The sequence below is a fragment of the Oncorhynchus mykiss genome, chromosome 23, assembly GCF_057628025.1.
Source record: "Oncorhynchus mykiss isolate SJ-2025 chromosome 23, ASM5762802v1, whole genome shotgun sequence".
Classification (NCBI taxonomy): Eukaryota; Metazoa; Chordata; class Actinopteri; order Salmoniformes; family Salmonidae; genus Oncorhynchus; species Oncorhynchus mykiss.
In genome coordinates, this window is record NC_143044.1 from 38,224,961 (window position 1) to 38,240,482 (window position 15,522).

At 43.1% G+C, this 15,522-nt stretch overlaps 1 protein-coding gene and 1 long non-coding RNA gene across 4 annotated transcripts in view; one reads left to right on the forward strand and one right to left on the reverse strand.

Moving 5' to 3' along the window:
- The window catches only part of LOC149972588 (uncharacterized), a 439,554-nt gene that overhangs the window by 319,443 nt on the left and 104,589 nt on the right, over nt 1-15,522 (reverse strand). The window lies entirely within an intron of this gene.
- LOC110502889 (sorting nexin-29) overlaps nt 1-15,522 on the forward strand; it is a 172,198-nt gene that overhangs the window by 131,909 nt on the left and 24,767 nt on the right. Inside the window, exons 18-19 of one of the 2 annotated variants that reach the window (XM_036960639.2) lie at nt 843-924; nt 11,127-12,056. In XM_036960639.2, the coding sequence (XP_036816534.2) occupies nt 843-924; nt 11,127-11,153 (109 nt within the window). In that variant the 3' untranslated portion in view covers nt 11,154-12,056. Of the gene's footprint in view, nt 1-842; nt 925-11,126; nt 12,057-15,522 lie in introns of those variants that run through there. The other variant, XM_036960638.2, reaches the window with a different exon arrangement.

The window sequence follows — 15,522 nt, forward strand, 5'->3', positions numbered from 1 at the left end:
CAGTGTCTACATGTGTGAAAATGGCACATCATCAAAAGTTAAAACATTTTAGAAACAGTGATTTTCAAACTCTATGAGATTCGCAGTGATGAGGGGAGCAAGGAAATGCCCTGCCTCTGGCTAGAAATGCCCTGCCTCTGGCTAGAAATGCCCTGCCTCTGGCTAGAAATGCCCTGCCTCTGGCTAGAAATGCCCTGCCTCTGGCTAGATAGACCCTGCCTCTGGCTAGATATACCCTGCCTCTGGCTAGATATACCCTGCCTCTGGCTAGATATACCCTGCCTCTGGCTAGATATACCCTGCCTCTGGCTAGATATACCCTGCCTCTGGCTAGATATACCCTGCCTCTGGCTAGATATACCCTGCCTCTGGCTAGAAACTCGTTCTGTGATGTCAGAGAGAAGCATTTTTTAGGACTATATGTTTTTAACCACGGATCATAGAAACACGTCGTTTTCACATGTAGACACTGCTATGATGCTGGAGATAATGAATATGAGGTTGAAAAGTGGCGTAATTGTTTTATACTCTACTTGCCAGACAACTCATCCTGAATTGAATTCTGCTGCTCTATCAATCTCTCCATACATTCATCATGTAGAAGAAACGTTAGTGGGGATGGCGTTTGATCGGAGAGATGTGGATGGGTAGCCAGGCAAATATTGTTGCACTTCATGGTTATAATTCCTGACTGAATAATCTTCGTATAAGCATAGTAATAGTAGTGAATTCTTGACATGTCTTGAAGACCCTTACTTTAGTAGTATTTGGAATGAATGATATGTTTCCTGCCATGAATACTACAGTGTCTTTACCCTCTACTGTGTACTTCTCAAACCCAGGGCTCACCGTGCTCTAATCAATGTCTGGATTCCCTCTGTGTTTCTGCAAGGCCGCGCTGCCAACGCTTACCATGTATACCAGGTAAGGGACACACTAACACCGGATCCTAGTGTACTAAACAAACACAAATTCAATTTGCAGATCAAGACATCCTAGTTTTTCTTGTATCCCATTTCTGTGTTAAGTTGTTGAATGGAGTAACTAGTAAACTAACACCCAACATATGCCCTGGCCTAGATACATGTTTTTTGTTGTACCTAGCACATTGACTAGGTGAGAAACCTTCCTTCCTGTTCTCCCCTGAGGGGAAACATGTCACTGCCCTGCTCGGTTCCACTCCACTCTGTCAGGAAGCGGAGCCACAGTGTATCAAGGTGAAACCAGAAATGATGGGACACGACAGGTGACACAACCTCAGCAGAGAGATAGTCGAGCCTGTTTGGCTGGCTCCCGAACTTAACTTAGATACAAGTCTGGTCTTGTATCTCTGCCACTGCAGTGTGGTGTGAAGACATAACATGCACCCTGGTCAGAGTAGTACAGGCCTGGGCAGCTACCTCCAGATGTGTACCCCCTGATAAGTAGTGACAGGATGTTGGTATTGGAGAGTAAAGTAATGGCTGATATGACATCAATGATCCGATTGGTAGAGAAAGGAATCAGAGGTCATTCAATGTTTTGCTGGGAACTTCAGTTGATGGATTTAGCATTGAACTTCTATATTCTAGCTAAATGGTTACGTAAATACATTTGAAGTGATTTAATGACACCTGTTGTTACTAGTGCTTAGTATAGCCTCAGACCATGGCTGTATCCTATATAGTCTTTGTTGTCTATGTGGTGTGTTCTCAGGGTTCTATTTGTCTAATAGATCACTATGGAAACATGACTATTATTCTTAATTGACTAGATTGATGAGTACTGTTTGCCATTGTTGGCTGTGTGTGAAAGGGGCTTTGTGTCTTCCTCTCCAAGTCTTAAAAACACAGATTTGATGTATCACTGTGTGCAAGATATGTAAAAATAGGTATTTCTGATACAAAAGGTCCATGCACCTGTTCTTGAATAGCATTTCAAAGAGAGACTACTGATATTACAGAAATGGAGTTCTAGAATGTTTTTAATAAACAAAATGTTCCAATTTACAACCAGCCAACCAGGTCACAGGAACTCTGGGCCAGTCATTCCAGACTTCCTGATACTGTACTGTTCCGATGGCAGCAGGGCCTGAAAATCACTACCCGGCAGGAAACAACAACACCAGAATCACGCAGCTCTGTTTCACCCTGTGCTGAAAATGATGGAGAGGAGGGAGAAGAAAAACATAGAGAGAGAGAGAGAGATGAGAGACAGAGCAGAGCAGAGCAGCGCAGCATTCTTCTCCGGCACTAGATTATAGGACATTTATAGAGAAGCAAATTGCTTGTTCTCCATTCCCTGTCTTTGTCTTTCTCAAAAGCCACTTTTCTTCTCCGTTGGAAATGACTCTATGCAGACAGAACAAGGTCTGGGATGCCCATAGAGTCAGAGAGAGAGGCTGTGATTGAGTCTCTCTATTATTACTCCTGTTTTGTTCTCCCCACAGATGAGCTCCCCATCCCTCCCCTCTCTCCCTGTCTCACTCCTTTCAAAATGAGAGACTAATGGCAGCTGCAAATTATTGTTGCGTTCTCATACAATACCAACAAGAAATTATTATAGAAATGTGTGTCATGGAAAAAATAATAAGAAAAATGTAATTTCCAAACTGCCAGAGAACACACAGAGTAGTTAGAGATTTTACTTTTTAATCTGTGTGAGATAGAGTAGTAGCCTCCAAGCTGGGGAGCCCTTCTGAGGTTATTCTCTTCTACCTCAGAGAAAAGTAGGAAAGAAAACAAAATATACTGAACAAAAATATAAACGCAAATACATGCAACAATTTCAAAGAGTTACAGTTCATATAAGGAAATCAATAAATTCATTAGGCCCTAATCTATGAATTTCACATGACTGGGAATACAGATACAGTGCCTTCGGAAAGTTTTCAGATCCCTTGACTTTTTCCACATTTTGTTACATTTTGTTACAGCCTTATTCTAAAATAGATTTAAAAAAAATGTATCCTCAGCAATCACACAATACCCCATAATGGCAAAGTGAAAACAGGTTTTTAGAAATGATAAAAAGTCTGTAATATCTACATGTTTCAAGCAGACCACAATAGTCCCTGTGCCAAACAGGCCCTCATTAACATTGAAGGCGCTGTAGTGGAGCTGGTCAAGAGTTTCAAGTTCCTTGGTGTCCACATCACCAAAAAACTATCATGGTCCAAACACACCGAGACAGTCGTGAAGAGGGCACGACAACACCTTTTCCCATTCAGGAGACTGAAAATATTTGGCATGGGTCCCCAGATCCTCAAAAGGTTCTACAGCTGCACCACCGAGAGCACTGGTGGCATCATCACCTGGTATGGCATCTGACCATAAGGCGCTATAGAGGGAAGTGTGTACGGCCCAGTACATCACTGGGGCCAAGCTTCCTGCCATCCAGGACCTATATACTAGGCGGTGTCACAGTAAGTGGTACCGGAGCGCCAAGTCTAGGACCAAAAGGCTCCTTAACAGCTTCTAGCCCCAAACCAAAAGACTGCTGAACAATTAATCAACTGGCCACCTAGACTATTTATATTGACATTTGTTTTTACATTGCTGCTTATCACGGTTTATTATCTATGCATAGTCACTTTACCCCTTTCTTAAATGTACAAATTACCTCGACTAACCTGTACCCCCGCACATTGACTCGGTACCGGTACCCCCTGTATAGCCTTATTGTTATTTAATTGTGTTACTTTTAATTTGTTTATTTGGAAATATTTTCTTAACTCTTTCTTGAACTGCATTGTTGGTTAAGGGCTTATAAGTAAGCATTTCACAGTAAGGTCTACTACGCCTGTTGTATTCGGCGCATGTGACAAATAAAGTTAGATTTTATTATCATAATGAAACATGAGGTGATGGCGGCGGATGAATGGCACAACAATGGACCTCAGGATCTCGTCACGCTATCTCTATGCATTCAAATTTCCATTGATAAAATGAAATTGTTTTCATCGTCCGTAGGTTATGCCTGCCCATACCATTACCCCAGTGGTTGTGCGGTTGTGAGGCCGGTTGGCCGTACTGCCAAATTCTCTAAAACAAAGTTGGAGGCGGCTTATGGTAGAGAAATTAACATTCAATTCTCTGGCAACAGCTCTGGTGGACATTCCTACAGTCAGCATTCCAATTGCACGCTCCCTCAAAACTTGAGACATCTGTAGCAATTGTGTTGTGTGACAAAACTTCACATTTTAGAGTGGCCTGTATAATAATCATGCCGTTTAACCAGCTTCTTGATATGCCACACCTGTCAGGTGGATGGATTATCTTGGCAAAAGAGAAATGCTCACTAACTGGGATGTAATCAAATTTGTGCACAACATTTTAGAGAAATAAGCTTTTTGTGAATATTGAACATTTCCGGATTCTTTTATTTCAGCTCATAAACATAAGACCAACACTTTACATGTTGCGTTTCTATTTTTGTTCAGTGTAATAACAAAAGCTGAAGCCCTTTATTTGCCAGGCGGAGATGATGGATGCACTTTGGTAGTGATAACGCCCTCGCTCCCTCCATCCTCCCGCTCCATCTCTAAACCAGTTGTTTAACTTTCCCAGAGGAAGTCTACTATCAGAGAGGTACTCCAAACGTATCCTACTGCATCTAGATGAATCTGACAGAACCAACATATCAAATCCACATTCCCAGCGTACCAACAACAACAAAAAACAACTCCTAGACACATTGCTCAAAGGAAAGTAAAAGCAATGTTATGGTTCATGGGCAAACTCTGCTTAGTTGAACACACACACTGTACACATACACACATTTATTTTACCTTTGGTTGGCTGATGCAAAGCGGAGAGGAGATGACATGGTAAAGCCCTGTACTCTAGATGAGCCCCGGCACCCAGAATTCACTGGGTTTTTATTCTAAATGAGTGATTCCCTTTGATCAGCAAAAAGCTGCTGAGCCAATCGCTTCCACACAAAGTCAGGCGCGCTGCAAACTTTCCCATGTTTTTATAACACTAATGAGATTTGATAACTGTTTTTTTCCCCTCTCTTCCTTCCCGTCTCCCTTTTATTTCAATTCCAAATTTTCCGTGATACCTGATACAACTGTAGTTCCTCAGAGGCAAGCTGAGAGAGTGTGTGTGTGATTGAAATCGAGTCAGAGACACTTATCCAGGTGAATCCAGGTGAAAGCTATGATCCTTTATTGATGTCACTAGTTAAATCCACTTCAGTCAGTGTAGATGAAGGGGAGGAGACAGGTTAAAGAAGGATTTGTAATCCTTGAGACATGGATTGTATATGTGTGTCGAGAACTACAACAGTGCTGGGTTTTTCACGCTCAACAGTTTCCCATGTGTATCAAAAATGGTCCACCAACAAAAGACATCCTGCCAACTTGACAAAACTGTGGGAAGCATTGGAGTCAACATGGGTCAGCATCTCTGGGTCAGCACCACATGCCCGATGTATTGAGGCTGTTCTGAGGGCAAAAGGGGGTGCAACTCATTACCTTTGGCTTCCTGTTGGAGCCAAACCCTTGGACATGCACATACTGGGAGAATAAAGTGACCATTACAAAGCATCCAATGTGCGCTCGCTCCCAACACATAGATCCCATAGGTCCCCTTCCCCAGAGAGGTGCACTGTGGGAAAAGTGTTAATGATGATAATCTATATATTGCAATTGACTTCCCAACGCGCTGAGGGGATTGGTGTGCTGGAGGGTTTACATAATTAAAAAAATGTATATAAATATTTGTACCTTTTTATTTAACTAGGCAAGTCAGTTAAGAACAAATTCTGATTTACAATGACAGCCTACCAAAAGGCCTCCTGCAGGGACGGGGGATTAAAAATCAAAAATACAATAAAAATATAGGACAAAACACACATCACGACGAGAGACCCCACAACACTACATAAAGAGAGACCTAAGACTAGGGCTGGGCGATATGGCAAAAATATCATGCTATTTTTCAAATTTGATGGTATTTTATGTTTTTGATTAATAAAAGTTCTACATTTTCTTTATGAGTAGTGCGTGACCCTAGGGTGGCAACACATACATTCTAAGTGATTTCAATGAGTCTTTCTCCATTCGGATTGTTTTATACTGTTCAATTCAACTTCAACCTAAAATAACTTCCTGCATTTCCAGAAATTACTGCATTTTCTGCATTCATTTGAGATCATTTCCACACTGCCACGATATAGGGGGAAAAAAATAGACCTTATTCTTAACCAAAATGTTGCAATTGCGATTTAGATCAAAACACTTGGGTGAACTTTGAGAATCACAGAAATAGAATGTTTATTATAATTCTATAGTTATATAAAATATAAATAATAGTGGGCACTTTGAATACAGTATTGTTTGACCTTATAATCTTTGACTACATTAAATCTTTATTCATATAGCCAACATATTCATGCTTTGCTTATTCCTCTTTGATTTAGAAGATACTATTGTGCAAACAACATGCTGATTTAGGCCTCCACCAGCACTGGTATCAGGCTGTATTAGCTAGCTACGTTTGCTCTGACTCAGTACTTTTATTAGCTAGTTAGCTAGCCAGCTAATTAGGGATTTGCATTAGTGGCTAACACGATTTAGCTTAACTTGCTAAGAAAATAGAAAATCTGTTTGCAGATGTAAGAAACACAAACTAGTATTGTACTGTACTGCAGCGCCAGTTGTGCCACCAGAGACTCTGAGTTTGCGCCCAGGCTCTGTCGTAACCGGCCGCGACCGGGAGGTCCGTGGGGCGATGCACAATTGGCTTAGCGTCGTCCAGGTCAGGGAGGGCTTGTCCGGTAGGGATATCCTTGTCTCACCGCTACTCCTGTGGCAGGCCGGGCGCAGTGCACGCTAACCAAGGTTGCCAGGTGACAGTGTTTCCTCCGACACATTGGTGCGGCTGGCTTCCAGGTTGGATGCGCGCTGTGTTAAGAAGCAGTGCGGCTTGGTTGGGTTGTGTATCGGAGGACGCATGACTTTCAACCTTCGTCTCTCCCGAGCCCGTACGGGAGTTGTAGCGATGAGACAAGATAGTAGCTACTAACAATTGGATACCACGAAATTGGGGAGAAAAAGGGGTAAAAAATTCAAATAAATAAAAAAGACCATGCAGACTGAACGAAAGTGTCTCTGGTCAAGCAACAACAAATGCGCTCCTTGAGTGACGGGGGGGGGGGGACTAGGTCTGTGTGTAAAGCAGCGTGGAGAGGGATGACTTAAGTAGCGGAGTGAACTATAAAAATGGACGTTACACACGGAGTATCACATTTAACGAACCAAACATTAAAATACTGTTATAGAAAGTAAAGTTAAAACCCAAACCGGTCCATGCATAAATACCGGTATATAGTAAAATATGGTATACCGCCCAGCCCTACCTAAGACAACAACATAGCATGGCAGAAATACAACATGACAACAACATGGTAGCAACACAACATGGCAGCAGCACAATGTGGTAGCAGCACAAAACATGGTACAAACGTTTTTGGGCACAGACAGCAGCACAAAAGGCAATAAAGAGTGTCTGTGATTGTGTCTTTGAATGAAGAGATGGAGATAAAACTGTCCAGTTTGAGTGTTTGTTGCAGCTCGGTAAAGTCACTATCTGCAGCGAACTGAAAGGGAAAGGGGGATCCCTAGTCAGTTGTACAACTGAATGCCTTCAACTGAAATGTGTCTTCCGCATTTAACCCAACCTCTCTGAATGACATCTGCATCTTCGGAAAGAGGATAGTTTAGTCTGCAGATTCTTTGTGTGTGTGTGTGTGTGTTAGACCTATGACGGTTATCGGTCGGCCAAATGATAACAGGGGTCACCATTCTAATAGCAAAAAATATATTTTTTAAAAACACTTAAAATAAAAATGGTTTTGACAGTTATTTTATTTTCATGACTGTCTCAGGTTGTGGACAGGTTTTTGCTATTAGAATGGTGACACCCCTGTTATCATTTGGCCGACCGATAACCGTCGCTTACACAATAGGCGTCCCAGCACTAGTGTGTGTGTGTGTGTGTTTATTTTTTACCAAAGCCTGAGAAGCCTATCTCATGGGCTTCTTTGGCTATGCAGATGAGGGATATCATACATATGCACACACAGTGCCATTTTTACTATCTTCTACATTGTAGAATAATAGTGAAGACATCAAAACTATGAAATAACACATACATCATGTAGTAACCAAAAAAGTGTTAAACAAATAAAAATATATTTTATATTTGAGATTCTTCAAAGTAGCTTTGCACACTTTTGGCATTCTCTCAACCAGCTTCACCTGGAATGCTTTCCCAACAGTCTTGAAAGAGTTCCCACATATGCTGAGCACTTGTTGGCTGCTTTTCCTTCACTCTGCGGTCTAACTCATCCCTAACCACGTCAATAGGGTTTAGGTCGGATGATTGTGGAGGCCAGGTCATCTGATGCAGTGCATAAGAAAATATTTACTAAATAAACTGAAGTAAAAAATTACGTATCAATAACAAGACTATATACAGGGGTTCCGGTTCCGAGTCAATTGCGGGGGTAAAGGTTAGTCAAGCTAATTTGTACATGTAGGGTAGGGGTAAAGTGACTGCATAGATAATAAGCAGTGAGTAGCAGCAATGTAAATAGTCTGCGTGGCCATTTGATTAATTGTTCAGCTTTCTTATGGCTTGGGGCTAGAAGCTGGGTGGTAATAAAGGCCCGTGATTATTGAGATGATAATTATGGTGGTAGTTTTCTGTGATGGATGTTGGTTACAATGATAATTTTTGGTTGTTGCATCGATTAATCATGAATTCAATCTCCACTATAATAGCCAAAGATGGCCTGTGTTAAATTTCCAGCATCAGAAGAACGTATTAGGCTAGTTGGAGAACTGAGAACATTTTGTACGATCTAAAAAAACGATATACAGTGGAGCAAAAAAGTATTTAGTCAGCCACCAATTGTGCAAGTTCTCCCACTTAAAAAGATGAGAGGCCTGTAATTTTCATCATAGGTACATTTCAACTATGACAGACAAAATGAGAAGAAAAAAAATCCAGAAAATCACATTGTAGGATTTTTTATTAATTTATTTGCAAATTATGGTGGAAAATAAGTATTTGGTCAATAACAAAAGTTTATCTCAATACTTTGTTATATACCCTTTGTTGGCAATGACAGAGGTCAAACATTTTCTGTAAGTCTTCACAAGGTTTTCACACACTGTTGCTGATATTTTGGCCCATTCCTCCATGCAGATCTCCTCTAGAGCAGTGATGTTTTGGGGCTGTTGCTGGGCAACACGGACTTTCAACTCCCTCCAAAGATTTTCTATGGGGTTGAGATCTGGAGACTGGCTAGGCCACTTCAGGACCTTGAAATGCTTCTTACGAAGCCACTCCTTCGTTGCCCGGGCGGTGTGTTTGGGATCATTGTCATGCTGAAAGACCCAGCCACGTTTCATCTTCAATGCCCTTGCTGATGGAAGGAGGTTTTCAGTCAAAATCTCACGATACATGGCCCCATTCATTCTTTCCTTTACACGGATCAGTCGTCCTGGTCCCTTTGCAGAAAAACAGCCCCAAAGCATGATGTTTCCACCCCCATGCTTCACAGTAGGTATGGTGTTCTTTGGATGCAACTCCGCATTCTTTGTCCTCCAAACTCGACGAGTTGAGTTTTTACCAAAAAGTTATATTTTGGTTTGATCTGACCATATGACATTCTCCCAATCTTCTTCTGGATCATCCAAATGCTCTCTAGCAAACTTCAGACGGGCCTGGACATGTACTGGCTTAAGCAGAGGGACACGTCTGGCACTGCAGGATTTGAGTCCCTGGCGGTGTAGTGTGTTACTGATGGTAGGCTTTGTTACTTTGGTCCCAGCTCTCTGCAGGTCATTCACTAGGTCCCTCCGTGTGGTTCTGGGATTTCTGCTCACCATTCTTGTGATCATTTTGACCCCACGGGGTGAGATCTTGCGTGGCGCCCCAGATCGAGGGAGATTATCAGTGGTCTTGTATGTCTTCCATTTCCTAATAATTCCTCCCACAGTTGATTTCTTCAAACCAAGCTGCTTACCTATTGCAGATTCAGTCTTCCCAGCCTGGTGCAGGTCTACAATTTTGTTTCTGGTGTCCTTTGACAGCTCTTTGGTCTTGGCCATAGTGGAGTTTGGAGTGTGACTGTTTGAGGTTGTGGACAGGTGTGTTTTATACTGATAACAAGTTCAAACAGGTGCCATTAATACAGGTAACGAGTGGAGGACAGAGGAGCCTCTTAAAGAAGAGGTTACAGGTCTGTGAGAGCCAGAAATCTTGCTTGTTTGTAGGTGACCAAATACTTATTTTCCACCATAATTTGCAAATAAATTCATTAAAAATCCTACCATGTGATTTTCTGGAATATCTTTTCTCATTTTGTCTGTCATAGTTGAAGTGTACCTATGATGAAAATTACAGGCCTCTCTCATATTTTTAAGTGGGAGAACTTGCACAATTGGTGGCTGACTAAATACTTTTTTGCCCCACTGTACAACTAAACTTCTGGAAGATGTATCAGCCTTTCACTCCTTCTAAAGCCACTTTCTATCAATCTAAATTTCAAGCTTCTGCCCATTGAAATTATTTTCCACCTTCTCAATCCCGGATGACTTTGTCAAACACTTTGAAAAGAAGGTAGATGACATCCTGTCCTCATTCACTCAGCCTATTGAGTCCACTGGTGCCACTTGCACAAAACTACCCTAAGCCTTGACATCTTTCTCTAGATTAAATCCTGCGACAAGTGAATCTCTGGCCACCCAACAACCTGCACACTCAACCCCATCCCCTCCTCCAGACCATCTCTGGAGACCTTCTACCATTCCTCACTTCCCTCATTAATTCATCCTTGACCACTGACTGCGTGCCCTCTGACATCAAAATGCCCAGTCGCTCCCCTTTTCAAGAAACCAATACTTCAACCCCTCTTATGTCAAACTATAGACCTGTATCCCTTTATTTTCTTTCCAAAATACTTGAGCATGCTGTCTCTGACCAACTCTCTCACTATATCTCTCAGAACAATCTTCTTGACCCTAACCAGTCAGGCTTTAAGACGGGTCACTCGGGCTGCTCTCCTCTGTGTCACGGAGGCTCTCTGCTCTTCCAAAGCTGACTCTCTCTCCTCTGTTCTCATCCTCCTAGATCTATCCCCTGCTTTCGACACCCTGAACCATCAGATCCTCTTCTCCACCCTTTCAGGGTTGGGCGACTTAGGCTTTGCACACTCTTGGATTGCATCCTACCTGGCATGCCGCTCCTACCAGGTGACATGGAGAGGATCTGTGTCTGCACCACATGCTCTCAATACTGGTGTCCCCAGGACTCGGTTCTAGGCCCCCTTCTGACACCCAGGTGGCGGCACGCATCTCTGCGTGCCTTGCAGATGTCTCAGCTAGATGTTGGCCCACCACCTCAAGCTCAACCTCGACCAGACGGAGCTGCTCTTCCTCCCGGTGAAGGGCTGCCCGCTCCCAAGATCTCTCCATCACGGTTGACAACTCCACGGTGTCCCCCTCCCAAAGTGCAAAGGGCCTTGCGTGACCCTGGACATCACCTTGTTGTTCTTTGCAAACATCAAAGCAGTAACTCACTCCTGCAAGTTCATGCTCTACATCGTCCGTAGTGTACGACCATACCTCACACACAGGAAGTGGCGCAGGTCCTAATCCAAGCACTTGTCATCTCCCGTTTGGACTACTGCAACTCGCTGTTGGCTGGGCTCCCTGCTTGTGCCATCAAGCTCCTGCAATTTATCAACCTTTCCAAGTTCTCCCATGTCACCCTGCTCCACCGCACACTCCACTGGCTTCCAGTCAAAGCTCACATCCACTTCAAGACCATGGTACTTGCCTACGGAGCAGCAAGAGGAACTGCCTCTCCCTACCTTTAGGCCATGTTCAAACCCTACACCCCAACTCCAGTACGGCCACCTGTGGTCTCTTAGCCCTCCCACCCCTATGGGAGGGCAGTGCCCACTCAGGCCAAAGCTTTTCTCTGACCTGACACCCCAATGGTGGAACACGTGTCCCCCTGAAGCTAGTACAGCAGAGTCCCTGCCTATCTTTCGAAAAGGTCTGAAACCCTACTTCTTCAAAGAGTATCTTAAATAATATTTATTTTGTTAACCAACACACGCACTTGACCCCCACACACTCACCACTAGCACTGACTTTGCTGATTGCTATTTTGAAGAAAAATGTACTTCCTATGACTCAGAAGTGGTTGTCCCACCTAGCTATCTTAAGATGAATGCACTAATGGTATGTTGCTCTGGATAGGAGCGTCTGCTAAATTACTTAAATGTAAGTGGGATGTGGGGGGTTTTGATATCCACCATTGTTCCTGTACCCAAGAAATCGAAGGTAAATTAACTAAATGACTGTCACCCAGTAGCGCTCACTTCTATCATCAGAGGAGCTAGTTAAGGATCATTTGACCTTTTTTTAAATTTAACTAGGCAAGTCAGGTAAGAACAAATTCTTATTTACAATGATGACCTATGAACAGTGGGTTAACTGTCTTCTTCAGGGGAAGAACAACAGATTTTTACCTTGTCAGCTTGGGGATTTGATCTAGCAACCTTTTGGTTCCTGGCCCAATGCTCTAACCACTAGGCTACCTTACTCGACACCCTAAACCCACTATAATTTGCACAGTGCCCCAATAGATCCACAGATGACGCAATTGCCATTACACTGCCTTATCCAATCTGGACAAGAGTAATGCCTATGTAAGAATGCTGCTCAGCTCAGCATTCAACACCATAGTGCCATCTAAGCCCATCACTAAGCTCACAGCACTGGGTCTGAACCCCGTCCTGTGCAACTGGGTCCTGGACTTCCTGACGGGTCGACCCCAGGTGGTGATGGTAGGCAACAACACCTCCGCCACTCTGATCCTCAACACTGGTGCCCCACAGGGGTAGGTGCTCAGCCCTTTCTTGTACTCCCTGTTCACCCATGACTGCGTGGCCACGCACGTCTCCAACTCAATCAAGTTTGTAGAAGACACAACAGTGGTAGGCCAGATTACCAAAAAGACGAGAAAGCCTACAGGGAGGAGGTGAGGGCCATGGCGGAGTGGTACGAGGAAAATAACCTCTCCTTCAACATCAACAAAACGAAGGAGCTGATCGTGGACTTCAGGGGACAGCCAAGAGAGCACGCCCCCTTCCACATCGACTGGGCTTTCAGACCCCTTGACTTTTTCCACATTTTGTTAGGTTACAGCCTTATCCTAAAATGTATTAAATTGTTTTTTTCCCCCTCATCAATCTACACACAATACCCCATAATCTCAAAGGAAAAACAGGTTCATTGGGTATGACGCTATAAGCTTGGCACATTTGTATTTGGGGAGTTTCTCCCATTCTTCTCTGCAGATCCTCTCAAGCTCTATCAGGTTGAATGTGGAGAGTTGTTGCACAGCTATTTTCAGGTCTCTCCAGAGATGTTAAATCGGATTCAAATCTGGACTCTGGCTGGGCCACTCAATGACATACAGAGACTTGTCCCGAAGCTACTTCTGCGTTGTCTTGGCTGTGTGCTTAGGGTTGTTGTCCTGTTGGAAGGTGAACCTTTGCCCGAGTTTGAGGTCCAGAGACTTCTGCAGCAGGTTTTCATCAAGGATCTATTTACTTTGCTCCATTCATCTTTCCCTCGATCCTAACTTGTCTTCCAGTCCCTGCTGCTGAAAAACATCCCCACAGCATGATTTTGCCACCACCATCCTTCACCGTAGGATGGTGCCAGGTTTCAGTCCAGACATGATGCTTGGCATTCAGTCCAACAAGTTCAATCTTGGTTTCATCAGACCAGATGTCTTTTGGCAAACTCCAAACGGGCTGTCATGTGCATTTTACTGATGAATGGCATCCATCTGACCACTGCACCATAAAAGGCTGATTGCTGGAGTGCTGCAGAGATAGTTGTCCTTCTGGAAAGTTTTCCACAGAGGAGCTCTGAATCTCTGTCAGAGTGACCATCGGATTCTTGGTCACCTCCCTGACCATGGCCCTTGCTCAGTTTGGCTGGCCTGCCAGCTCTAGGAGTCTTGGTAGTTCCAAACTTCTTCCAGTTAAGAATGATGGAGGCCACTGTGTTCTTGGGGACCTCCAATGCTGCATATCCCTTCCCCAGATCTGTGCCTTGACACAATCCTGTCTCTGAGCCCTACGGACAATTCCTTCAACACCATGGCTTGGTTTTTGCTCTGATACTGTGGGACCTTACAGTGCCTTTCCAAATCATGTCCAATCAATTGAATTTACCACCGGTGGACTCCAATCAAGTTGTTGAAAATATATATTTTATTTTACCTATTTGGAGGAAAAGGGGGAGGCTTGGAAGCCGAATAACACCATTCCAACCGTAAAGCTCGGGGGTGGCAACATCATGTTGTGGCGGTGCTTTGCTGCAGGAGGGACTGGTGCACTTCACAACAAAATAGATGGCATCATGCGGAGGAAAATGATGTGGATATATTGAAGCAACATCTCAAGACATCAGTCAGGAAGTTAAAAATAAGTTTGACCCAAGTTAACCAATTTAAAGGTAATGCTACCAAATACTAATTTAGTGTATGCAAACTTCTGACCCACTGGGAATGTCATGAAATAAAGAAATTCTAAAATAAATCACTCTCTACTATTATTCTGACATTTCACATTCTTAAAATAAAGTGGTGAGCCTAACTGACCTAAAACAGGGACTTTTTCCTGGGATTAAATGTCAGGAATTGTGAAAAACTATTAAGGTATACTGTATGTAAACTTGGACTTCAACTGTAGGCCTGTAGCCTATGCTATAGGCTATTTATCTTTTAATGCAGTCATCTCGGTTTTCATTTGAAGCATATTTTTATCCTCCGCTTGTTTGTAGCCTAACAATTGCAAAGACATTGACGACTTTGTATGTTCATTATGTTTTGCAGAGATCTGTGTATAAAGTGACGCTGTTGGGAAAGAAACGCATCTAATGAAAATGCTTTAGGGAAACCGGGCCTTGGTTAGCTAACTGCTCTATCACTCAAGGTGATTTATTTTTGAACAGTAATACGAATCACGGATAATGAATCATAAACCAGTGGGTCATTTTGCAGACTCATTCAGCAGGATGACTTGACAGATTATGGTTTTAGAATGATGTAAGAGGACACTATCATATTTACATTTTCCCATTGCCAGCCAGCCTTAGCAGCCTCTGTTATTATGATGATTGACACTAAATGTAAGGATACTAGTCTATGGAAAGCGACTATTTAACTTAAAGGGATAGTTTGGGATTTTGACAATGAAGCCCTTTATCTACTTCCACAGAGTAGGCTCACGAAACTACCTCTAAGTCCAAAACCCTGAACTATCCCTTCAAACAAAGCAGTAAAACAGGTTTAATGACACTGGGAAGAGTATCACTTCCTCCCTCCAACATGCACACACACCCAGAGTACTGCTGACAAATCTTCTGCTGATTATTCTCTCCTTATACGCTCTTATCACTCCTCATCCTCCTTCTCCAATTCTCCAAATGGATTCTATTTT